This window comes from Python bivittatus, unplaced genomic scaffold (genome assembly GCF_059951505.1).
Source record: "Python bivittatus isolate LINGU-HERP-01145 unplaced genomic scaffold, Pbiv_v1 ctg000960_np1212, whole genome shotgun sequence".
In the NCBI taxonomy this organism is placed as follows: domain Eukaryota; kingdom Metazoa; phylum Chordata; class Lepidosauria; order Squamata; family Pythonidae; genus Python; species Python bivittatus.
In genome coordinates, this window is record NW_028277124.1 from 7,196,134 (window position 1) to 7,224,047 (window position 27,914).

General features: G+C 37.0%; 1 protein-coding gene across 2 annotated transcripts in view; it reads right to left on the minus strand.

The window, feature by feature from the left end:
• The window catches only part of CFAP61 (cilia and flagella associated protein 61), a 150,090-nt gene that overhangs the window by 87,857 nt on the left and 34,319 nt on the right, over positions 1-27,914 (minus strand). For both annotated transcript variants that reach the window (XM_088131401.1, XM_088131400.1), the window contains 7 exons: positions 26,978-27,171; positions 23,653-23,692; positions 22,043-22,182; positions 18,433-18,559; positions 16,717-16,794; positions 14,372-14,578; positions 12,440-12,574 (listed from right to left, as the gene is read on the minus strand). In XM_088131401.1, coding sequence (XP_087987527.1) covers positions 12,440-12,574; positions 14,372-14,578; positions 16,717-16,794; positions 18,433-18,559; positions 22,043-22,182; positions 23,653-23,692; positions 26,978-27,171 — 921 coding nt within the window. The remainder of the gene's footprint in view (positions 1-12,439; positions 12,575-14,371; positions 14,579-16,716; positions 16,795-18,432; positions 18,560-22,042; positions 22,183-23,652; positions 23,693-26,977; positions 27,172-27,914) is intronic.

Consider the following 27,914-nt stretch of genomic DNA (forward strand, 5'->3'; position numbering starts at 1 on the left):
TGGTTATTCCAACCGGCTCCTGAATGCACACTTTTCCTGGAACAAGACATTATCATTGCTTTGGCGTATCCAATAAACTGAAGTCTGCTAGGTTACACAATACAGCAGCAAGTCTTTTCAAGTCTGTTATTTTCAGTCCAGTTGGCTTCAAGATGGCAGCAGGAAGTTAGTCCTGCTGAAAGCAAGCTCCAAAATAACCATTGAAACTACACAACCAAAGTACTTCACAGGTCCTGAGCACAGGTCATGCTCAGAAGCAGCACAGTATTTCTATATAACTATTTTGATAAATGCACTGTTAATTTTCCTATAGTACTTTTTGCTATACCATCTCTTGATCAGTCACTATTCTAGAGATTTACCTACATTTTGATTATCTGCTCATATTCTTGATTTAGCTCCTCTCATTTCACTCCTCTGAGATACTCTAATATCCCTTTATTACCTCCAAGAACTTTAGCTGATTTTTTCGTATTTTAAAGTTGTTATACTTCTTCCCAGAACAAGATTCAGCTCATATTTGCTTCATCTGGTCTTCCTTTATTTGGAATTTTGTTTACTAGATCCCCTCATCTAGTCTGTTTTCTCTTCCCTACTTGCCAGATTCCACCCCCTCTGACCAGCTCTCCAATTTATGTAGGGTATTCTGTTCTGATTTCATTATCTACTCCTCCTCAAGACTTTGCCTCCTTACTCAACCCTTTTTAATATCAAAGCAGTTAAGATGCAATATAGTGCAGGTTTTAGTTACAACAGAAACAATTACAGGGAAACTCCAAAGGAGATGGGTCTGCCTACTGGGATGAGGTGGACTGGCTGCTTTTGTGGTGCGGAGACAATAATTTGGCTCTTAATATCAATAAGACCAAGGAGCTTATAGTGGACTATAGGAGGAATAGATTAGATGTCCAGCCCCTGGTTATCAATGGAGACCAAGTGGAGTGGGTGGCCAGTTTTAAGTTTCTGGGTGTTACTATAAAGGAGGACCTGACCTGGGGCGCTCATATTGCAGCCTTGGTTAAGAGGCCCCAGCAGAGATTATACTACCTGAGACTTCTCAGGAAACAATAACTGAATGAAAAACTGCTGGTGACCTTCTACCGCTGTACCATTGAGAGCATTTTAACCTACTGCACCTGTGTACGGTTTGCTAACTGCACAGTGGCAGATAGGAAAGCGCTCCAGAGGGTTACCACCACTGCCCAGAGGATCATTGGTTGCCCTCTCCCCTCTTTGGAAGAACTTTATAGTTCCCACTGCCTTAAGCAAGCTCAAAACTTTCTTAAGGATCCATCCCACCCGGGACATTCTTTTTTTGAACTATTACCATCTGGCAGACGATACAGGATAATGAAAACAAGGATGAATAGGCTGAAGAATAGCTTCTATCTTAGAGCTGTAACTATACTGAATTCTATCGTATAGTGCAGTATTAATGCAGCATCAGGGGTTGTGCAATATGGAATGTGAAGGTTGTGTTATATGTGTTTTATGTATTTTATGTGTTCTATGGTTTTTATATTTTTAAAGCTGCACTGGGGTGGCATTTAATTTCGTTGTACAAGTAGCACAATGACAATAAAGATTTCTATTCTATTCAGGAGACAGTTTTAGTAATGACTTTAGGACAGGGCATATATTCAAACCAGAAATGACAGACTACATGAACACCTATGGTTAATTTGAGCAGAATTAAGGTGAACACAACACCATTCCCAATTCTCACATATACACTATTTTGTATGTGCTATACCTTTTCCCTCCCCTCAAGGGTAGGAGAAAACTTTAGAAGAAGAAGAATGTATTAAGTTTCAATGCTGTTGGGAAAAATTACTGGAATCACCTCTGCTAGCATCCACTCCCCCTTCCCCAAGTAAGACTTTCTCTTTCCTTGAGCAAAGATGGATGAAGCTATAAGAAGAGGAAGACTACCATTGTATTTTCAAGTCTTAAAGTCTTAAAGAGAATCAGGGTGGTTTAAAGTGTTGCACTTATGGCAGGGAGGTTCTGATCCATCCTTAACCATGGAAGCTTGCTGGATGACTTTGGACCAGTCACTCCCACTCAGCCCAACCTACTTCATATTGGTGTTGTTGTGTTGAAAAGAGGAGGAGGAAGCTTTATGAATAATGCCTTGAACTCCTGAATGAAAGATCGGATGCAAATTGAATGCATAAACAAACAAATAAATAACTGCTTAATATCTGAAACTCCTTGAAGATTTCTGAGCATATGGTAATGGGGAGGAGGGTATTTTCCACACAATTACAGTGGTACCTCTAGTTACAAACTTAATCTGTTCCGTGACTCTGGTTGCAACTCGAGTTGGTTGCAACTCGAGGTAAATTTTCCCATAAGGTTCAATGTAAATATGGTTAATCCGTTCCGCCCTCCGAATTTGGTTGCACCACGAGGCAAATTTCCCCATAAGGTTCAATGTAAATACGGCTAATCCACCCTCCGAATTTGGTTGCACCCCGAGGTAAATTTCCCCCATAAGGTTCAATGTAAATATGGCTAAACAGTTCTGAAACATATGCATTTTATTTTTAAACCTCAAAAACCTTCCAAACGCCACAAAAACCTTCCAAACACACCACAAGCCTCACCGAACGTCTCCTTGCTACCGCGATCTCACCCACAGGAAGCTGTGACCACGTGGCAGCAGGGAAAATGGCCGCGGATCTGGTTCGTAACTCGAGGCGGAGTTCGCAAGTAGAGGTAAATTTTTGGGGCCGGAGCTGGTCATATCTTGAAAAATTCGTAAGGAGGGGCATTCGTAACTCAAGGTACCACTGTTCTTCATTTTTTGCTGAACACTAATTCAGATGATCAGCTTAGCATGAGAAAAATATACCTTTTTCTTCAAATGTCTGTAAAAATACTCTAACATAGATGATTATAACTAGTTTACATTTTAGCAGTAGTTGCTAAAGTTATATACTTGCTACTTTATTTCTAACTAGTTTCATGCATTATAGTGTTTTGTAGTTATTTCTTGATTCTCTTCATAAAGTTAGATTTTATCCTATTCTTGCTCTATTATCTATACTGATAATGAAAATGTTGCATTGGTTTCAAATATTATAATTATTTTAGAAACATATTCTTTTGCTTAACAAAAAACTGAATGTGATTTTTTTCAGTGTGCAATTAATAGTTAAATATTACAAGGACAGATCAAGTCCAAAGCAGCATTTACCATAACAATTCCACAATTTCAGTTTTAAGAAATCTGAAACAAGATGGTCTTTGAAACTGAAAGGTTAATTTCAATGTATCTATGATGCTCAAACGATGATATTTTTATTTCTAATGTTTGGTATATCTAGTTGATTAAAAATTCATTTTGGGAGAACTTTGGCTTGAAAATATAACAGGAAATAGCTTTTGCTATACTTTGGAGAAATATTTGCTGCAGAGACTCAGAAGATACTTGCTGCGATTTAATGTATGAAAATCAGACTGATTTTGATTTGTCAAGGCAGACTTTAGTTCCATTGTTATGCTTCAGTGTTTCCTAGGCCTGCAAGTTACGTAAAATAACTACTTTCCAATTCTTTCAACAAGGATTGAAATTCAGTAATGGCTAACATTCCTTACTGAGGGTTCAAATTCTGAACATGCATACAGGATAACACAACGTAGAAAACAGAAAGGCAATTTTCATCAGTCAAAACTGACTAAAGACAACTTTCAAAATTAAATTTGTTATAACTCCTAGCATTCATATTTCATGCTATATAATATAACAATGCAAGTGAACAGCAATGGTGGTATGTGACAGAAAAACTGAGGCTTGCTTCTAATGATGTTCTTGGGATGATACTTGGAAGTAATATTTGACAAAGAATATTTATCTTCCATTTCCAAACAGCTTTCACACTGAGAAGGAAATCAACTTATCCAACTGCAGGCCAGCATGAATATTCCAGTTTACAGCAAACAATGTTAGCATCTCTATATTACTGACATCATACTTTCCAAGCGATGATAGGTCACCTTACTGTTAATTTCACACATGCACATAAGTGGTAAACATTCAGAGCATTCTTCTTAATGATGCCATCTGGTGCTTCCTCATAACTGTGTAATGCTTAAGCTTCCAAACAAAATGTAATGGCAATAATACACAAAATCCACTGACATTTACACTGAGGAAATTTACAACCAGCCATCAGCTCAGAACAAATGTGTCTGCATGACAACTAGCAGTATAAAATCATCAGCTACCTGGGACAAGAACAAATAACTCGTTTTGATCCATGCCTGTTCTATAGAAATCAATAACCTAATGTTGGAGATTCCTAGAATATTGAGCAATAATTGCTTTTTGAAAAAAAAATCCACTTCTTTGTTAAACACAATTATTTTGACATGAAAATAGAGTGATTTTTAACATTTTATTTTTAAGCCTGCAATCTTAAATACATGTATTAGGCAATAAGTTCCATTTAATTCATTGGGACCTATGTTTGATCCCTGTGTAGCTGAGCTCCAAATTGCTTATTTCAGCTTCATTTTTATAAATGTTGAAAACTATTTTCCTTTTCAGGCAAACTTATTTGTAGAAGCTCTGTAAAGGGTGTAAGGGAAACCCTTTCCCACTGCCTCTCCCTTTTTTCCTGAAGCCAATCATCTTTGCCCCTTTCTTGTTGGGGGGGAGGCAGCAGGTGTAGTAAAAGTGCTTCAGCAATTGTTCCAGCAAAAGCCCTCTATACCATTTTGAATTAAAGAATAAGTGTCAGAGAAGAGTACCAATCATATGATGCCTGGCCATGAAAGCAACTTCTACTTCATTCAGGTGTCTGCCATTTATCCTTCTATATTATCCTCTATAGTCCAGTCCTAGCAGCCCCAGTGCTAATTTGTGACACTTCAAAGTTATTCCCACATTCTTTAACCAACGTACAATTGTCAACATACAATTCAAGATGTTGTTGTTGTTGTTGTTCAGTCGTTAAGTCGTGTCCGACTCTTCGTGACCCCATGAACCATATTGCGCCAGGCCTTCCTGTCCTTCACTGCCTCCCTGAGTTTGCTCAGTTTCATGTACATTGCTTCAGTGATGCTATCTAACCATCTCATCCTCTGCCGTCCTCTTCTCCTTTTGCCTTCAATCTTTCCCAGCATAAGGGTCTTTTCCAAAGACTCCTCTCTTCGCATTAGGTGACCAAAGTATCTGAGCTTGAGCTTCATTATCAGTCCTTCCAATGAGCAATCAGGGTTGATTTCCTTTAAGATTGACTGGTTTGACCTCCTAGCAGTCCAGGGGACTCTTAAGAGTCTTCTCCAGCACCACAGTTCAAAGGCATCAATTCTTCAGCGCTCAGCCTTCTTTATGGTCCAGCTCTCACAGCCATACATTACTACTGGAAAAACCATAGCTTTGACTATGCGGATCTTTGTCGGCAAGGTGACGTCTCTGCTTTTTAATATGCTATCTAGGCTTGCCATAGCTTTCCTCCCAAGGAGCAAGCGTCTTTTAATTTCATGGCTGCAGTCTCCGTCTGTGGTGATCTTGGAGCCCAAATAAATGAAGTCTGTTACTGCTTCCATTTCTACCCCTTCTATTTGCCAGGAATTGATGGGTCCAGATGCCATGATCTTAGTTTTTTTAATGTTGAGTTTCAAGCCAGCTTTCGCACTCTCCTCTTTCACCCTCATCAAGAGGCTCTTTAGTTCTTCTTCACTTTCTGCCATTAGGGTGGTATCGTCTGCATATCTGAGGTTATTGATGATTCTCCCTGCAATCTTAATTCCGGCTTGTGATTCTTCCAGCCTGGCATTTCTCATGATGTACTCTGCATATAGATTAAATAAGCAGGGTGACAGTATTCAGCCTTGTCGTACTCCTTTCCCTATTTTGAACCAATCGGTTGTTCCGTGACTGGTTCTAACTGTTGCTTCTTGGCCCGCATACAGATTTCTCAGGAGACAGGTAAGATGGTCTGGTACCCCCATCTCTTTAAGAAATTGCCACAGTTTGTTGTGATCCACACAATTGAAGGCTTTTGCATAGTCAATGAAGCAGATGTTTTTCTGGAACTCTCATGCTTTCTCCATGATCCAGCAATTGTTGGCAATTTGATCTCTAGTTCCTCTGCCTCTTCGAAACTCAGCTTGTACATCTGGTAGTTCTCGGTTCACGTACTGCTGAAGCCTAGCTTGTAGGATTTTGAGCATAACCTTGCTAGCATGTGAAATGAGTGCAATTGTGCGATAGTTTGAGCATTCTTTGGCATTGCCCTTCTTTGGAATTGGAACGTAAACTGACCTTTTCCAATCCTGTGGCCACTGTTGCGTTTTCCAAACTTGCTGGCATATTGAGTGCAGCACTTTAACACCATCGTCTTTTAGTATTTTAAATAATTCAGCTGGAATACTGTCATCTCCACTAGCTTTGTTGTTAGCAATGCTTCCTAAGGCCCACTTGACTTCACTCTCTAGGATGTCTGGCTCAAGGTCCGTGACCACACCAGCATGGACATCAGGGACATTAAGATCTTTCTTGTATAGTTCTTCTGTGTATTCTTGCCACCTCTTCTTAATCTCTTCTGCTTCTGTTAGGTCCCTGCCTTTTTTGTCCTTTATCATGCCCATCTTTGCACTAAACATTCCTTTCATATCTCCAATTTTCTTGAAGAGATCTCTAGTCTTCCCCATTCTATTGTTTTCCTCGATTTCTTTGCATTGTTCATTTAAGAAGGCCTTCTTATCTCTCCTTGCTATTCTCTGGAAATCTGCATTCAGTTGCTTATATCTTTCCCTTTCACCCTTGCTTTTCGCATTCCTTCTTTCCACGGCTATTTGTAAAGCCTCATCAGACAGCCATTTTGCTTTCTTGCATTTCTTTTTCCTTGGGATGGTTTTAGTTGCTGCCTCCTGTACAATGTTACAGACCTCCGTCCATAGTTCTTCAGGCACTCTGTCTACCAAATCTAATCCTCTAAATCTATTCATCACCTTCACTGTGTACTCACAAGGAATATGATCTAAGTCATACCTGAGTGGTCTAGTGGTTTTCCCTACATTCTTCATTTTAAGCCTAAATTTTGCAGTAAGAAGCTCATGATCTGAGCCACAGTCAACTCTTGGTCTTCTTTTTGCTGTCTATATAGAGCTTCTCCATCTTTGGCTGCAAAGTATGTAATCAATCTGGAGTTGAACATCAAGATGTTAGTACTGTATTAAGTAAATTCCAATTTCTATTCATGTTTTAGAAGTCCAACAAACTGGAAATTAAGTGCTTAATAACCATGCAATATAAGTTGTCAAATTTTTCCTGAATCTCATATTTTACTATGGATTTAAAAGTAACACTCACTCAAGCATGGGGTGGGGCAAGAGGTGTCCAAGGTAAGACCGAAGCAATTCAGCCACTCCAATTGCTTCCTCAAATATTCATTTGATGAAATTATACTCACAAGGAAAAATTGCATGCATAACAGTAATTCCTTAGGCAAAATTAATACTTGTCTTAATTGTTCACTAACTCAACACTAATGTTCACAATTTACCCTCATCACCAAAGTCTCAGCAACAAATAGTAAATGCTATTTCTTAGTTTAAAGAAAAAGAGAAGGATTTCTTCGAAAAGAAGACAGGTACCTCTAGAGTACAACTGCAAAGCTATCACACCTAAACAAGATGTATGAGCATTTCAGATTCCCAGCAATTTCCTAAAACAAGTTTACAATAAAACAACAAAAAACGAGGTGTTAATGAATCAATTGAGAAAAATCCATAAAACTGTGAGCTTTTGTGTATGTTAAGAAACAGAATAGCCAGAAAAATAGTTGAGCAAAACAAAACAAAAAAAAAAGAGTAGAGCTTCAGTTTGACAAGTTATAAATACTTGAAACATTACCTCTGTGTTACAGAAATTAATTTATAATAGTTGATATATTAACAGGACACACTTGCACAACTGTGTGCAATCTGTCTATTTTTTTCCCCAAATCTGTTATTGATAATTTCCTTTGGACAGTCATGAAACTTGTAAAAGCAATTTTTTTAATGCTGTGGGTTGTGTCGTTATGCATTAGTCAGAAATCTCAACATATATATCTCTTGAAAATTGCTGTGGATTAAGAACATTTCTGGATTTTTAGAAAAATGAGAGTTTGGTCAATACAAATAAGCCAGAAATCTAGCAGGTATATTTCAAGGCATCAGATTCTTGCTGTAGAATTATTATTATAAGTGGAAATTTGAAAGTTGAAGACTGAGTAGGAGCATGATTGTTAATACTGAACTACTGGCTGAAATGCCATAAGTTTCCCATGCTGTGGATTCTCCTTAACTTATCTGACCAAATTCAATCTTCTTTGGGAAAGCTGTCATCATGTGGCTTCTCTGCAGATTCTCTATTGTTTTTAAAACTTACTTGGGCTAATAAGAAGGTTTTTAAACACTGAACACCAGAATGAAACTAGTTCCACCCCAGAATACATCAGAGAGTGAATGGAACATCCTAGATAGCAATTAACTGGCTATGTTGCATCACTTACTTTGACATTCCAACAAAAGGTTTTTCTTTAGAGCTAAGTTTAAGATCTTATCCTCATAAATGTTATATGGACATTTAATAAAATCCCTAGAGCTTGCCCTATTTGCCCCTGCACTTCTGGAGTCGTTGAATTCCTACTTCACATGTGGTTATATTATTCTTTTTATAACAACATCCAAAGAAGCCTCATTTCTCCTTTGTTATTACATATTCCAGGTCAGCCTGAGGAATTTTATGTTTTCTTTTATCAGATAATAAAGATTTTGTTGTACACAATGTTACAAAGTTCTGCATGGCTGCTGTCATGCTGCATGACTGCTACAAAAGACTGACCTTGGGTTTCACTGAGTACTCATAGGGGCCTCTTTCGGCAATGTTTACATTATTGACATTTAAATGTGACTTTGTTTCTGTTGCTTTGCTTCTTTCTTATCTCTAATTAAAATAAGCTGGATTGATTATTAGAGAATTCCAAAAAGTATCCCTTCCTCAGGCTCCTTGGGCTTTTTGGCATTCAAAACATTTTTTTAATCCTGCATGGAGACATATAGGTGGAAGGAACTGCTTTTTGAAATTCTGGAAGTACTACTGCATCAGCATTTTGACATATGTTGATTAGAACAAAGGGGCTGGGCAAGTTTCAGTCTACATTTGCCTTTTTTGCCCTTAGTAAGGATGTCTTTTATCCTGGGTCCTCCATGAATATAGCATCCAGAGTTTCTTCAAAGCATTTGGCAAGCTTCCTTTTTTGGTAGTCAATACTCATCCACCACTCATTTGTTTAGCCATATGTTTCTCCCTGCCACTGAATTAGGTGCAATGGTTTTGGCTCCAAATTGGATGACATCCCAGAAGGCCAAGAGAATCCTTTCTCAGTATAGTATTTTCTTTAGGCTATTCTTCACTGGTTGGGAAATAGAATCCAGTCTTTATGGAGTGTTACCTCAATTTTTTTTCATACAGATACTTGGAGGTTCCCTGTCAGGTGATATTATTGCAGAAATAATCAGCACTGCTATAGAAGTACAGTATCAGCCATTAGCAGCTTGATAACCTTGGTTGGAAGGGAAGAGCTCTGTTAGCTCAAGCCTGTTTCTATGGGACGTGGCATGCTGCATTCCTGACTTGTCAAAGAATTTTTGAAACAAACTGGTCTTGCCAAATTGTTTTAGCTTGGGTTAGAGGAACCAAATTCAACATCTCTTCTGGTTTTGCTTATGTGATGGAGAATTGAAACCCTTTGCATGCCATGGTCAATAAGATTCAGAAAAGATCAGATGAGAACTGGTAGTCCCAAATCAAGGAGGATACAAGTTATTCTACTAAGAATTTTCCTTTTCTTTTATAAGATTCAGGTGAATCTTCACAGCTGATTCACAAGGAAGTAAAGAGATTCCTAGACTTGTGTCCACTGTTCTTTCCTTAGGCATTTGGAAGCTAACCTGGAATGCTTGGCTGGAATGCTTATGACTGCACAAGTGCAAACCCATATGTGGAACGCACAGAGACCAAAAGGATATTCTTTGATGCTGCAGATTTTCTGTAAGCAGCAGGAGAAACATCCCTGAAGTATGTACTAAAACTTCACAACTTTGGAGCAAGAAATAATAAAACATGAAGAATTGGTGGCCAGAAACAAAAAAGTAATTTAATAGGTACATTATTTTTATTATCCATTATGGAGTAATTATTCTTGTTAATTATATCACCCATTGTAGGTTTATATTGATAATTACATAATTACGTAAAACAGATGGATAGCAGAATGCTCCCAGATGGTGAGACAATAAACAAGTTGACAACCTATAACTGTTTATGTTTATAATTATAAAAATAATTATGGTTCTCAAGCTAATTATACATACTGGTTGAACCTCACTTTGCCATATTGTCTATATATACATAAACACCCACCACACAGACACAGAGACACACACACATAACTCAAAAGGCAGATACCTGGAAAAAAATCTCATCAATAGAACTTATTGTCCCTTAAGAAGAACCTTTAATTATTTTCACTATGTTTTACTGAAGAATCCAGTTATATCCTTACTTCCAAAGAATGAAATATGCCTTGCTTCCTTCAGATTTCTACAAACTACATAGTATTTTCTCAGGGTTTTGTGTCTGGCTTCACTTTGGATTATGTCTGATAAAGGAAGAACCTTTCACTAATTCAGTATTTAACACATTGTATTAAATAAATTACTCATTGGAATACTAGAAATGCACAGGGAATAAATCTCCATTCTTCATTCTTGGAGTAAAGATCGAACTCTTCCAGATGACCATCCCATATATTATTAATTTCCAAACATGTATGCTAGTTCATGAAAAATGGACAGAAAAATGCATCAAGTTATGTAATTACAATTCTGCAGATAAGTAGGAGTGTACATGAAATTAGGAAAATGTTTTGAACTCCGTTGCAAACCATTGCATTCTAGAGGAGCAGCCACACTGTTTTCAGTCAGTCACTGCTGGGAAGAACCAAAATCCAGAACATTTTGGTTGTTGAGTTTTGGAATCCAGATAGGTAAGTATGGTAAGGCTGATGTGTGTCACCCCTTCTCTTTCTTCTGCAGCTCCCAGCATGACATGTCCTACTGTTCCACCTACCCATTCCCTATCTTATCAGTGGCTTCCCTTCCCTCCTCCCTCCTTCCCTTCAGCTGCCACACTTGACATCTCAACATGGTATATCCCACTGGCCCACCTGATCTCCCACTTCCCACGGCCTCTGCTTGTTTGTTTATACTGAGCAGGTACGAAAAATCTGCAAATAAATTTATAAAACATCTGGATGACTAAATCTGCCTCTACATCCATTAATATTCAGGTTTGTGAGTCTCAAGTTTTCAAAATTTGTATTTTTTTAAAATCAGAGAATTGCACTGCAGAAGTAAAAAAAAAAACACAAAACATAAACACAAAGGATAATTGCAATTCAGTTCACATATTGCTTTTTTTTTTTTTAATAATTCAGCTTGCTTCACTGGTATCAACACAAAAAGTGATTGTGAAATATACATATTGAGTGAAATGTAAACAAATATTGCATTATGTTGCTGAAAATATATATCCATTTTATTCCTACCTCCCTCAAAATGAAAAATAAACTTGTGTACTGAAACAGGTTTCCATGTTGGCTGTCACCCTTAAATATACAAGAGGCAACTATAAGAGCAGAAAATCTCTAATATCCAGCAACCATGTAAAGAGATCCCAGTTAGTTAGAATCATGAAAAGCAACAGATGGCACACTTATATGCATTCCACATTTCCATCCTCAAAGCACATAGACCCATATACCACCTGGCAAGATGAATAAGGGATTAGAGAATGTTAGGGAGGATAGGTCTACCAATAACGATTAGCCACAATGGCTAAATGGAACCTGAGGAGCAGTATGTCACTGAATACTGGTTGCTGAGAGAGGACTGTGAATTTTCCAGGCACATTTGGCTGGTCACTGCGGGAAATGGGAAACTGGGTTATACAAACCTATGTTATGATTCAATTGGGCTTTTTATTGATCACAATCCAGAATTTCCAAATGTAGATAATCTATTTGATGTGAAAATGGGGGAGAAGGGGATAGCAAATGTAGGACTGGGAATTATCTTTCTGGAAGGATCAAAAGAGCCTGGTTAAAGTTCCATAATGCAACTCTGCTTATTTTAATATATTAAAATTATTCTCTATCAAATTCTAATAATAGAAAGGCTGCAGCCTGTAACTGTTTTTTTAATGGAATATATAGAAAATGATACAGCCGACTGTGAACTGTAAGGGCATGAACATGAGGTTCAAGGTAATTAAGAAGCAGCCCAGCAGCATTAAGACAGTAATGTCATCCCATCTGCCAGATTCTACATTTAGCTGGAGCTATGCCTTTTGCTTGCTTCTGCTTCAGTTACCCACCTGATCCTTAGAGACTTGCTTTGATGGAGCATTTATGCCAAGCTTTTCCAGAGGATAGACAATCTGTCGTCTTGGTCGCACGGGAACCATGTAATGTAGGGCAGATGTCAGGGAATGGGCACAGGGATTCTGGAACTGAAGGACAACAAGCTATATTTTAGCACACAGAATGTCAGAAAAGTACATCACAGATGTCTCTGCTTTGTGAATATAATAATTCTTTATCCCTTTGATTAAAACCCAGAATAGTATCTCCCCTCCCTCAGAAATATAATAAAATAAACACTCATGAAGTAGAGGAATGGATTGCAGTTAATTCCCAATACTAATGAAGATAATTATGAGAGTAATTATATTACTATCTCACTGGGAATGACAGATAAACAAGTGGTTTGGTTTATGGGATTTTGCAGCACAAGTAGCTTCCCCCAGAGGTATATTTTCCTTTACTGCAATCACGAGTCATCTTCATCCAACCTCATTAAGCAATGTTACGTGCATATTCTTAACCTTTGCTTATTTTGCAAAACAGATAAATGATGCTTTCATCAAAATGATAAATGACAAATGTTAATGAAATAGCATAAACACTAAGAAAGATTCTCATGCTTTCATAAATACAAAAAGGGCTGATTTTATTGCAATAAATTCAATTATAGTCTTCATGTAAACCATTGGAAAGCTATAGTAATTAAAACTGCAATAATGCAAATAAAAAATCTAGAGTATTTCCCAAGTCTATGTTGCATTAAAAATAAGAATTCAAACTGCTATTAAAAGAGCAATTACATCATATAAAATAAAATTAAGTTCTTTAAGTATAGAAGGAAATATGTACTACTAATGCATTATTTTTTGACATTCCTCACCATTTCACTTTAAATATTACCGTGGCCATATTTCAGTTCAACACACACAACATGCTCTTCTATACCTAAGGCATAATATATATAGTAAAGTCTTTCTCTGCATTCACTAAAGCCTTTTCTGTTCTTCCTTCTCAAACCTGCTCCTAAGGATTGGGGAACCACACCTTCAGAATCTGAAGCAACGCAGCATAGAAATTTTAGCTCTAGGGGAAGAAATACAAACAACCCTTTCTTTCTAATGCAAGCAGGATATAGTATCCATTATGGTTAGTTGTCCTTTTATTGTACTGGCAGTCTTCCTATCTCTACTTTGAATCTGCTATGCTGGCTGATCAGAAATGGAAGTAGTCCACTACCTATTCTCAGACTCCTCAGTGAAGATCTCCAGAAATGTACCAAAGTTGTGTTTGTTATTGCCTTGTAGAATCTCTGGGCTTAACCCTTATACTTATGGAGGCTCTTTGGTTATCTTTAATAGTTTCAGTTTAGGATTAGATTTTTATTGTGTACTGTCTTTATCTTAAATTAATAAAATAAGTCTATTTGCACATGAACTTCTTTAGATCCTGGCCTATGCTGATACTGGCTATTTTCCTTGTACAAAGGACATGTAACAGCACAATCTTAAATATGTTCTGAAGTAAGTTCTAGGAGGTTCCTACATCAGAGCTAAACAACTTTCTTAAGTATTCCTTAATTTTCTTATTAAAAAAAAAAGGTAATATATACAAATGGAGGGAGTAAATTTTAATGAATCTCTCTCCCTCAGATCAAATATTAATTCTTAGATGTATTTTAAGAATAAATGTTACAATGCATATGTGGCAGCTTTGCATGTTTATTTTATAGGAAACGTACTTACAATTTTTATTGATCTTATCATAATTTTAATTCAACAGTCAATATTGTTTCTTTTATCCATTGAGAATGGATCACATTTCATTGAATTACTATATAGTTCATACTTGAAATACATACATTATATTTTTGTGCACTGACATAACAAAGCGAAGAGACACAATTAAAAAAAATTAAGTTAATTTTTAAGAAGTTTGTAGTTTACCTTGCCTTCTTCAGGCTGGGGATAAATAGGATAATAGAGACAAGATTTGTGGGCTAACCGAAGTATCTCCTTCATAAAATGTTTGGCATAATGATGAAAGATTGGATTGAGAGCAAAATGGTAAAGGTGGCCATGTTCTTCCTGTTGGTAATGACTGAAATAGATAAAATCTTCAATGTTGTAGTGTGAGCGAATATATTCAATGTCCTGGAAAACAATTCAGGAAGTGGTTAAGGAGGAATTCTGCATCTCTGCATCAACACCACATCCTCTGCCTGCATTAAAAGACAAGCCACTATTAAGGGAAATATTCATTTGGAAACTCTTTCTTATGGACTTCCTCAGGAACATGGTGGACTGAAGGTGGCTCCGCAAAATTGGAGCCAATGATTGTGACTAAGAACAAGCAGCTGACGAGTATATCGGTTCCTTTGACCCTCTCTGGAGAAAGAGAGGACAAGAGATTGCCCAAGTTGTGCTCCACACGGTTGCTCTTCATGAGGAGATTGCAAGGCAGCAGTCTCCAGAGGGTGGGAGAACCAGGAGATGAGGGAATTTGCCATTCTTGTTTCAGCTGCAGTCGGAACCTTTAAAAGACACTAGGTTTGCACTTCCTTTGCTAACCACTTTTGGAAGTTGCCTATTAACTGCTTTAAAGAAGTTAGACACCTTCAAAATGACAAGGCTGGAAATACCAGGTGAGTGCCTTCAATCCTTACTATAAGAAAATGAAACTGAATCTTTATAAGCTTTAAGAATTTAAAATAAACAGCAAAAAATAAGACAAGGTTTTGGCTATAAAAAGTTTTAAACAGATTAAGGGTTCAGAAAATGTTGGAATATTTGATTTTGAATATTAAGATTTTGAAATTAATTTTAAAGAATAAATGCATTTTCCTGGGAAAGAAAAATTATTTTCAACATTGGAGACATAACAAGATAAGCAACTTATAATGGTGTTCAGAGATATTTTTGAGGAATTGCACTGGGACAGTGTCAGCTGTGTTGTGTGTTTTTATGAACAGTCTACTCCCTGAAGAAGCTGTTACAGAAAACAAAGTTTTGGAACAAGTTTTGGAACAAAACTTATCTGACATGATTGTGGAGAACAATGTGAACAAGAATTTGTCATTGGATCTACAAAAAAAATTGGATGAGGCTTTAAAAATTAAGAAGGAAATAAAAATGCCAATCCCAGAGCACAATTGGAATAATTTCTTCTTGCTGGACTTACAAAAGAGACTTGTTAAAGTTTTGAAGAAATTTGAGACAAGGGTCAATAATCATTTGAATGGATTAAGGAGCAAGATTGTTTTACACAAAAGGAAGGAACATAACATTGGCTTATTTGATCAGGGTTAAAATGAGACATGTTATTTTGGGTGGTTCTTTCTGGACTTGCTGACATCTGGACTGGAAAAGATGTGTATTAGATTTGCTTACAGTTAAGAGTTGAGATATGGAATGATGAGTTTTATATTTGTTAACTAATGTTATTATTTTAGGGCTCTGTTTGACTTTTTGCTGACATTTGGATTGGAAAAGATGTTGCTTATTGGACTTGCCTATAGTTAAGAGTTGAGTTATGGGATGAAGAGTTTTATATCCGTTAATTAAGAGGTGGTAAAGAAATACTGATACTGTTTATACTTATGAAGAGGGTGGGAAGTCACTTTCTTAGTTTTTTTTCTTTTCTCTTTCTATTTTTTCTTTCTTTTTTGTTTTCTTGCACCTTTTATTCTCTCTCTCTACTTTTCCTTTTATTTTTAGTCTGTATTATCTTTTATTATTGTAGTTAAAACTTTAAAGAAATTATTAAAGAAAAAAGATTTGAATGACTATGCTTGTCACATCCAGCTGTAATCGGCTTTGCTTGGTTTAGCCTAGTGTATTGTGAAAACTCAGCCCCTGCAATCTGCAAACCATAGTTTGTGAATTCAATAAATTGTGCCTTATTTAACCAAAAAAGAAAGAAACTCTTATGTTCTTTTCTCCTCACCTTTCTCCTTGCGATAGGGAAACTAGTGTCCAAATTGCATGATCTTAATTTAACCAAAAATACATTCTTCTCCAACAATGTCTGCAATATGTGTATCTGTGTGTATGAAAAACAGAAAGCTGATGGATGGAGTATCACAATGCAAACCCCACCCCCTTTGTATATGTGTTGATGTTACATGGATGTTCAAAATGGATGCGGCCTATATTGCATAATTCCTGCAGCCAGCTTGCTGATTTTCACCCCCATGCAGACACCGCTGCTCCTTTCTTTATGAATATTTAAAACTTATATTAATCTGACATTTTCCGGTCAAACAAAAATAATTGCAAATATGAATACATACCATTTCATTTCTAATAACAGATATTCCAACTATTTGATTCAAAACCTCTGCTACAAATGCCTGAACTGGTATCCCATCCTGAAAAAACAAACCAAGCAAGTTGGTACGCGTTTTTTTCCTCTACTAATTGAAAAAACATTGACTGATTGATTGGATTTCTATCCAGCTTTTCATTCAAGAACTCAAGGTGGCATACACAGCACTCTCCCCTTCTGTTCTCCCCTATAACAATCCTATAAAGTGGGGTGGCTTAGGGAATGAGAATTGCTTTAGCCTATAAGTCTCCACCAGAGTATTTATCCACCAGAGTATTTATCTCTACCTGGTGGTACCTGATGGTAAGTCTTGTACTAGTGCCAATGCAGGTTAGAGATTGTGCTTCTCCTTTGTATCTTTACAATTGTTGAGGTCTGAAGATATGGACAGGATCCTTCAACAAGTTTGACCAGGAACTCAGATGCTCAATCTTTGTGCACCTTGGCTTGTTAGATTTAATAAGGACAAAATAGCCAGTTGGGTCCAACAGATCATTATTCCCTTCAGAGAAACAGTGTTACCACACTCTTTGAAAAAGAAAGAAAACAGCCCAATTTAATCTGGAGTCAAAAGTTGTGTAAAAGGGCTCTTTGAGTTCAGTTTTAATGCCCAGGCTACTTAGTACCTGTATGAAATCACAGCAAGAGAGCAACTAAGAATATGAGCTGAGATGTCATCAACATGAGGATGACACCAACTTTACTAATCTTTTTCATTTAATCCATACCTCTTGGCATGGTAACTGACTGTATAACAAGTAATAATGAAGCTCATTCTAGACAAGATGAAAGCACTGTTCATTTGTAATCCATTTGCCCATGTGAACGTGTTCAGCTTGTTCTGGAGAGGGTTGCATTACTCTGGAAGATCAAGTATGCAGTCTTGTGGATACTTTTGGATCCACTATTGTAACTAGACACAGGTAGCCTTGTTGTCCAGAATGACTTTTATCAGCTTAGATTGATATACTAGCTGCAATCCTTTCTGGGCTAGGGTACACTGGCATCAACTATGCATGCTCTGGTAATCTATAGAATAGGCTAGTGGAATGTATAGTAGGTGCAGCTACTTTTGAAGGTGGTTCAGCAGTTTCAGTTAGTAACTTGCAGCTCTGGTTTTCACTATCTGGAACTGGCCAATATAATCATATGCCAGTAATCCATCAGCTACGTGCTGGCTGCCAATCCATTTCTAGGCCCAATTCATGGTTTTAGTACTGGTCTTTAAAGCCCTGATAAGCCTGGGTATAGACAATCTCAATAACATTTTCCCCATTATATGTCTGCCTGGGTCCTTCAATCAACTTTAGAGGCCCAGTGAAATGAGGCAGGTGGCTGCAAAAAGAGGACTCTCTTAGGTGTGGGATCTTGCTTGTGGAATTTCTCTCCAGACAGGCAGATTTGCAAGTACTGTACATTATCGTATTTTCAGTGCCAGGCAATGACATTCTTGTTCTCCAAGGCACTTTTATAGTTTTCTGTTCAATCTGATTTTACGTGCCTGCCCTATAATGTTTTAAAGGATTTTTTTCCATTTATTAATTTCACATCATCATTTTTATTTTTTAAAGAAAGTGTTAATTACTTTATAATCTGCCCAGAGCAGTTCTGTTATTGAGTGAATTACAAATAATTACAATACATTCCATTCAATATTAAGTATTATTCGTATAATACTTACTGGATCTCTTCGTGCTGATAAGTACTTATTTAAGTCATTCAATACACTTGTGTTCAATTCCAGGGTTTGTATTAGTCTTTCAATACCAAAGACATCACTAGATTTTGCTGCTCTTACAAGAAAAGACCTGTTGAAAACAAAAGCAATTCCAACAATGTCATCTACTAATAACTAATGTCTCAGATCCCAGACTTGGATAGGCAATCATGATGTATAATGGTATATGGTAATGATTGTTTATAAAGAGAAAAAGGAATTATGATACAGGTTGTTAATATCAAAATCACATCAAACTCAGTTTGAAAGCCCATTACTGTGTTTGTTCACAGGGAATTCAAACCTATTACACCTCAGTGTATACCAACATTATAAATTTTCATCAGCCTCATATCAGTAGCAGATATATATATATCCCCCCTGCCCCCCGTATACCTTCTCTAATATTTTATTCTATTTCCAGCTGAATCCCTGCCAGCAGAGATAGGAAAGTCCTATCAGCTGACAAAATAAAACAAAACAATTGATTTTAGAAAGTTATTCAACATGTTTTGACCTTGCTGCTGTTTTTCAGAACTTTTCTCTTTTGCTAATCATTTCACACCCAAGTTGCAGAAAGAGCTGAAAAGAGATTAGGTTTGAAACATGGGTACTTTTCTAAAAGAAAATAAGCTTTTATTTTTAGCATAATACAAAATCCATTTTACGGCAACTTTAGATGTTCTCATCCTGTTTTTCTAGATGCCAAACAGTGCAGTCTGTTTCTATCTCTCACATATATATATTAATAATATAAAGAGAGCCTCTGTATACGTAATTAGTTACAAGAAGCAAAATGGATTAAATAACACCTGAAAAAAATGGACAGCTGTTTAAAAAAAACAGACCTATTATGAACATGACAGAGTAAGGTATTTTGTCTTACAGACATGTACAGACTAAGATATTTTTCTCCCAATGCCCATTTTGCTCTCAGTAAAGAACTCATTCTAGAAGCCTGAATCATTTGACTGTCCAGATGTAAGGGCGCCATTATTATTATGCTTTGCAGTCAAAATTGAAGAGAAGTATCCATTAAGCATTTCAGACTACACCTTGTCATATTATTATTTTCCAGCCCTCCCCCTTAAGTAGTAGACCTGGTATTGCATTTGCCATCTTCTGGCTATTGTGTAAGGTCTTTCCTTTTTTACAACCTTTGCTAATCAGTTTTTCATTTAGAGCCTTTTCCTTTATCTTTTTGACTTTGTACTTTCAATTCTCCTCCACCCCCCTATGCTGTTTCTAGAGAGTTGCTTTTATCCATTTTCAGCAACTCACTTTCTATTCACATGTCTTTTAAACTTTCACAGTGCAAAAAACATTGCATTGATCTTTGCTTTTTATATATTTCTTCATCAGGAAGGGATTATTAGCACTGGCTTTTATGCTCCTCGGGTTTTTCCATTATTGCTCAGTTTTCCATGCACATCTACTTCTTCTCCAGAAATTATATTTTAATTGAAAGACTTCAGATGAAAACAGGTGGTCCAGTTTTTCTCATACATGCCAAATCTCACCTGTAATGCTTTCATCTTGTTGTTTCATGTAAAGGTATAGTGTGCTTAGAGTATACACTACAATCTTTCTGTGAAGGGATATCTAGACTGAGACTATGAAAAAGAGCAAATGTTGAAACAGCTAACATATTATTAAATTGTGTAAAGTATTTTAGCTGTTTTAAGGTGTTATGTTTTATGCTGCTGTTTTTAGTTTAACATTTAGTTTAACATTTAATTTATTGTTATTTTATAAGCCATATTGGGAAAATGGCTATTCTGTGGCGTTTAAATAGGTATCTGGACCTACGTATAGGATGTAGCATAATATCTGGAAGAAGTTCAGAGATACTTATATTCAAAAGTTGTCCCCAGTCCAGATATGCTTCTAGCCTGAGTATGCAAAACTGGTAATCTAGTCACTCCATTTAACCTAACAATATGATGGTCCATCAGAGTTTAATAAATCTACTTTTAGTTTTTACATGGCATGGTCCAATGCCATGTAAGGCTTTATTAGGTGATAACCAGCACCTTGAGTTGCACTCAGAAGTGAACTGGCAACTAGTGCAGCTCCTGAAGCAGGGTTGACACATGGGCATAATGTGGTGGACCTGCCACTGTCCATGCTGCTATATTCTGGACAAACTGTAAGTTCTGAGTGGTCTTCAAGGGCAGCCCCAAATAGAGTGCATTGCAGTAATCCAGATGACAAGTGACAAGGGCATGAATGAGGGTCTAAAGGGCTTCCAACTCTAGGAAAGGGTGTACCAGGTGCACCTTGCACAAAGACTCTCCTGGTCAAGGTTGCCACCTGCTTGGAGCAGGACCTGAGAGTCTACAAAGACCTCAGATTGCACACCAGTCTTGAAGGGGGAAGTGCAACCTCATCCAGGACCAAAGATGAAAAATCCTCAGATCCGGGGGCCCAAATAACCACAGCCACTTGGCCTTGTAAGTCTGTTCTTTTCCATCCAGATCTGAAAGGCCTCCAGGCACTTGGTCAAGACATGGTTAGTACATGGTTCCGAAACTGCCTGGGAATACCAGGATTATAGGCTAGACTGGAAAGTTGGGAAAATACTGGAAAAACTGGCAAAGCATTTCCACACTGTTGCCAAGAAAACTACACGGACATATCAGGAAGTCACCAGGAACCACAATCTGCTTGAAGGAGACTGTATTTCAAAATACCAGCATTAATCCTCTGGTAGGCTTGATGCATATCTTTTCCCTTAATGAGTCCCAAGTCCCCAAAATGCAAAAAACCCAGAAAATTTCACCCTAACTTCTTCAGAAAAGTTGCCATCATACCAAATTCAACCCTTACAATACCCCCATCCCCAAAACTGCTATGGGCAGTTGTCTGTAGCTTTGGGTTAAAGCATCATAAATTTTCATGTATTTGTCAAATTTAGAGGCTGCCAACTCTATAAATTCTCTGGGCAGCATACAACATTAAAAACAGTAAGAGCAATAAAACAAGGAAAAGAATGATGTACATCCAAAAAGAAACATTCAGACCAACATACAAAGCCTTATAAGGAGCCTGCCACAGACCCTAATGCAAGGCCTAGAGAAACAGCCATGTTTTTAAAGTCTTTTTAAACACTATCAGCTTGGGGTCATATGGATCTCCGATTATACAGATGAGAAGAACTCTTCAATCAACATCTGGAGGGGTTTTGGACAAAAGAGGATGAACAAGGTGAGACTCAATCCATATAAGATAGAGGTATGAAACTGAATATTCTAGACCAGTGTTTCTGAAAGTGTGGTCCTACACCCCTGGTACTACATACATCCTATTCTGAGATGGAGATGTACCATCCTTCAAAAAAGAGTGGGGTTTGGGATTAATAGGGAATTAATAGTTTGCAGAAGTGTCTCTACAATCATTTCTATGTCATGATATCCTGTTTTTTTAAACACTTTTTTCTTATCAGTAGAATGCTATCAGCAAATATGTCACTATATCACATACCAGCAGAAACACAAAATATAATCTAAACAATTAATTTCAAATCAAAACAATTTCTTTGAAAATGCTTGTGAGAGCAAAATGTATTACTAACTTGAGCAATCCAGAACGGTGAAATACATAGAGCTCCTGATCCAGTGTACAATTATTAAAGGGAATAATCCTAACAAAACTCTGGATCAGATGAAATTCAGGGACCATATGTGGCACTGTGATGATGCAGAAGTCTTTGTCCTATGAAGAAGACATAACAAACTGAAAAAAAGGAAAATGCAAATACAAAGTATAAAGATAGGATTACAAAAAGCAAGATAAGCCTTTTCCCACCTCCTCCTCTTTACTAAAGTTCCCCAAGTCTGGAGATTTCTCAGCATGGCCTTGGATGAATCATAGAAAGTTGAAGCATGTGCAGGGCAAGGAGGGAAAGTAAGGTTGCCATTTTCTTGAACAATCATTCTCTGAATCCAAACCATGAAACAATTAATTAAACATTATATATACAGAGAGGCAGAGAGAAACATTCCTTTTTAAAAAATACAATTTTATTAACTTCAATAGTACTGATAGGAGAAAGATCCATTGTTTATATCTGTTGAATATTTTGGGAGCTCAATGGACTATGAAATTCTCCTTTAAAATCCCATTAAATATATGAGACTCTTTTACAATTCTCACTCAGCAGAACTTTCAGGATTAGGCCCTGAGTAAACAATCAAATAAATCTCTATGCTGATTAGGAACTCAGATATGCTGATTAGGAACTCAGATATAAATATGTGTTCTTCATTTGGGTTACAAAGCTTGATTTGCTCTGAAGAAAATGGGAAATTCTGTTCCATTTATCATATTTCTTTTACTATGGAATGAGAAAATATGTTTTAAAATTTAAAAATTAAAATCCCATATTTAGCCTGTAAGTATTTAGGAGGAGAACCTATTATATTTTCAAGCTCTGTTCTAAAAGTATGATATCTTATCTTATCTTATCTTATCTTATCTTATCTTATCTTATCTTATCGGAAGATTGATTGCATCAATTGTATCACTGTAAGTTTTACTGGGCTTTTATCTAGGGAAAAAATAGACCACATATCTTAATGTAAGCACCATGCAGCCATGCCCAGGAGATTAGGCATTTCCTGTTGTGCTACGATGGCACCCTGCTAACTCATGCTGGTTATCAGGTGGCATTGAAGGCAGATGGGTAAATACCATTTTTGTGGCAAGAAATCAATCTATTATTACTATTGCTATGTTTTTCAATCATCAAAGATAACAGGGGGTGGTCAGGTAATGTTACTTCAACAGAAGGGAAGGGGTGAGTTCTGATGCCCTTTTGCGTTCTTTGGGACAGATTTTAAATTTATTTCATTTCTGTTAAAAATCATCGAATTATCCAGCTATGGTTTAGTGCTGTGTCACCAAATTATAATGTGATCTTCAGGGGTAGGAACAGTCAAGTCTGTGAAGATTCCCTTGAAAACTTTCATTGACTCTTAATACAATCCCTCAAAAAAATATTTACAATTGCTTTAAAATTATTTGGTTATTTTTTCCTCAAAAGCAATGTTACCCTGTATGAACAAGTATGATGTTCAGCAAATTTTAATTACTTTTCTAGTAATTAATTAGCAATAAGGATATTTTTGAATTACTTTGCACACATTTACTACGAAAAGTTTGAAACCAAAATGTCATACTTACTGGGAAAAGATTAAAAACAAAATTTAAGAAATCCAGTGACCTGCAAGTAAAACCAAGTACTTTAGCAGAACTGTGGTATTTGCAGCATGCAAATGTATTTTAACCATATCCCCCAAATAAAAAAAACAAATATATCCTGAAGTACAAACCAGAGAACTGATCAAGGAAGTGCCTTAATGGAGACTCTGTTAGAGGCAGAAATAGTCATCCTCCTGCCCCTTGGACAGAGATCAGTCTTTTAGTTGTCATCCCCTTTTTTTCTCCTTTCTCTCGCTGCAACAAATACTTCTCATCCACCCATTTGAACTGACTTTTACTTTATCATTCTTTTCTACAGATCCTTCCCCATGTGCATGTTTTATCTAGAGAACAAGGTTGTATCTTATTGCCCAGTTTTCCTATGACTGGTTTGAGGAAACTACTAGGACACGGATAATGTTTCTTTGTGGAAATAGGCTCAGGAATAACCAAATTTTATCATTTTGCTGCCTAGTTTACATGCTGTTGTTCACTCCTCAATGGAGAGGGTTTGACTTGAGCAAACTCTATAACATAAGCAAGAGCCAAAATTAGTAGGGTAAATGAAGGAAAAGGCCTTGAGCAGAGGAAGAAAATTGGTTAAGAATGAAGTAACTAGTGTGGGAAAAATAAATGGAAAGCTGGGTTAAGAGGGGGGAAAATGAATGAGAAATTAATGGGCATTAACCTTTTATTTTCTCCAAACTGAATAAAAGTTGAAGGTATATATCTCCATTGAAGCCTGTGAAATGTCACAGACATCAGCATGGGGATTTTTGGATCATGGGCCGTTATTATTTTCTTATGAGAACAGCTGAAAACTAAAAAAAAATCTTTACAGAAATGTAAATTTCTGTAAATGTAAATGTAAATTAAATGTACAGAAAAGCCTTTTTTGATAAGATAAATCCTGACACATTCCTTGTATGTTTGTATAGCCTCTTCTGCAAGACCACGCTATGGGTTTACCTTTCCAGGACTTCTCTTGGTTTGCCTTTGAGGATGTACAGAAATAGGTATTCCTGTGGAAGAAATCTGTATATGCTAGTACCCTGAGTGGTAGTTTAATGAGTAAAGTTGCTTTTAAGTTAAGAGCGGGTAAGGTTTTTCAGGCTAAGGATTGTAGTTGACTGTAGAGTAGCGGGTAAGGGACTGCCCTCCTACAAGTGGTTGGGGCCAAAAGAAGAATTGTTAACAACTCAGTTAAAAGCAAAATTAGATTAAATTTAAAATTAAATTTACAGTTAGCATAATTGTATCCCATATATTTAATTATGTCCTTTTTTTCACATAAACAGTTATAATACAGTGATAGGTTTTGGAAGAATTCTAGCATCCATATTAGATATACATTCCTACTTTAAGTAAGTTGGGTGTTATGATGGATGTGTATTTTGGTTTTTTAAAATTTGCCAGCCAAACCTCAGGTAGTATAGTATTCTGAAGGGCAGGCACAACTATGGAAAAAGCATGCTTCCTGAGTCCCACCAGATGACAATCCCTGATTGATGGGACCCAGAACATGCCCCTCTTGCCTGACCTAATGGGATGGTAGACACAATGGGAATAAGGCAATCCCTCAAGTACCCTGGCCCCATACCATGAAGGGCTTTATAGATAATAACTAGCACTCTGAACTGCACCCAGAAGCAAATTGGGAGCCAGTGCAGCTTGTGGAGCAAAGGTATAACATGGGCATAACAAAAAACTCCCAAAATTGCCCAGGCCATTGCATTCTGGACCAACTGAACCTTCTGGATGTTCTCAAGGGCACTCTACATTGCAATAATCTACTCAGGGGGTGACCAAAGAATGAGTTGCTGTGTGCTGTGCTTCCTAATCCAGGAAAGGGCATAACAGGTGCACAGCACAAAGCTGTGCAAAGGTCCCCCTGGCCATGGTTGATGCCTGCTATTTAAATAGGAACTGTGCATCAAAGAGGACACCCAAATTGCACACCAGTTTTGTCTTGAGTAGTGCAGCCCCATCCAGAACTAAGGATGGGAAATCACCAGATCCAAGAGGCCTAACACCCAAAGCCACTATGTCTTGCTAGAGTTGATCTAAAGCCTTTTCATCCCCATCCAGACCCCCACGGCCTCCAGGTACTGAGACACAACCTCCATAACATCACTTGGCTGGCTGGGGGCAGACATACAGCTGAATGTCATTAGTATATTGATGATACCTCACCCTGTGCCATTGAATGACCTCACCCAGGGTTTTCATGTAGATGTTAAAGTGGAGAGTGGGGAGAGAGTCAAGCCCTGAGGCACCCCACATGACAGGCCAAGGGCAGACTTCTCCCCGCATCTGTCAGCCTTTCGAGGTAGACCAGACTAGAAAAACAAAGTTATGAATGCTGATACTACTCTTATCATATAGTTACAGTAACAGAATTTTGTATGTCTGAATAAGCTTCTCCCCTCCCTCTCTTTATCTTCATGAGAACTAGGGAGGGTCAAGACTGAGTTGCTTTCTCAAATTACATTTCTGCTTTGGGCTCAATTTTATTTTATCTGTTGTCTTGGTTGTGGCTCTTCCTCCTGTTCCTCAAGGTTATTCCTATAGCTCATTACATCATCACACTGACTGGAACTGACCCCGGAGGAGGAAGGAGAACCAACATAATACTGTGCCCCAACTCTATATAGTCAGTCAAAAGGATACCATGGTCAATGGTATCAATGTCATCACACAAATGCCATGACATAGGTAATTCATTCAGATGCTAGACACAAATACTACATGGCGGCATTTGCTTGATGATGTCACTGTGCATATATCATTATTTTGCTGACATCATAGTTTTCTGCACACACTCCTGAATGGGGGCTAGGATATACAGACAGATGAGTTGTCCCTATTCTTTCTTTCAGAATAAAAATGTCAGTTAATTGCTAAGTTTATACTAAATAGTAGCAGAAGAAGCAAGACCAGCTCCCTTTCCTGCAATGTTCTATGGCTGCTATCTGAATTCAATGGTCCTATGTAGGTAAATGACTGGTAGTGCCTTGATCAGGAAAGTAATATTTATTTTCCAAGCGTCGACAATACTCTTACATTTAAATTTCTCTGTACAGTTAATTGTCCATCTACCTATCTTTTACCTACCTACAAAATATAAATAGCTTTATCTTATAAAAGCTTGATGGGCAAGATGTAAATATTTCAAGTAAATATATGTATTTATTTAAATAAATAATATGCAGTGATTATTAAATAGATCAATAATATAAAAATATGGCTCATTATTGCCCTTAAATTGTTATGGTATATCAGGTATTTAATTCTAATATGTACTTGCCTTGTTTCGTGTTGCTCATCAATACAGAAGAGCTGAATACAAAAGGCATTTACTGCTCCTTTATACAGGGGACAGAAAGGTTGTCTGTCAAAACTAACAGTAGAGGTAGATGGTGTTTCAGTTGCTTTCAGATCCTTATTTCTGTTGCTTTCTAATGCCAGTTCTAATGAAAACTGAGCAAGTATTCCCTCTTTCTGCAATAAGAAGCAATGAGAAAAACAAGAAACTTGGTTTCATTTTATAATAGAGTTCTACAATATTATTCAAAAGGGCTTAGAGGCTGCACCTTGAAAAACAGAGTACAATTATATAACTGATAATGTGTATCACCTTATATACTTTTATACAAGGAAAGCCATCCCTGCTGCATATGTTATTTTTTCACACTAATGAATTCAAATTCAAACATGAAAAAGTGAGGGTAGATACTTCCACCAAATCAACTCAGAATGAACCTTTATGGTAAGTGTCCCATGTTCTGTTTTCAGTTTCAAGCAAGCAGACATCCATGCAATGGATATATACTGTACAAGCAATTCTAATGGAGAGGGCAAGACAAGAAAAAAAAATGTTGAGTTGTATGTACCAGAGAACATGCAGCCTCAGAGGCATGTTTTATTTTTTAACAATTTGTGAAAGCAGGGACAAATGACCATGTAATAGATAAATATGGGGCTGCCCTACAAATTTCTACAAGTGTAGGACTACTACAGAATATTGTCAATGTGGAGGCTGCATCAACTAATTAAACTAAAATTGGAGCTAGTTCAAGCAGAATTGTTTTTTTTTTTAATACTTCTTATATCAAAAATAATGCAGGAGACATGCTGTTAACCTAAAGTTGATTGCCTAGCGAATGTAAATGCTTCTGATATAAATGCTTAGTGATCTCTAAAGGAATAGTTTAGGAGCTTTACAGAAAACAGAAGTTTGCCAC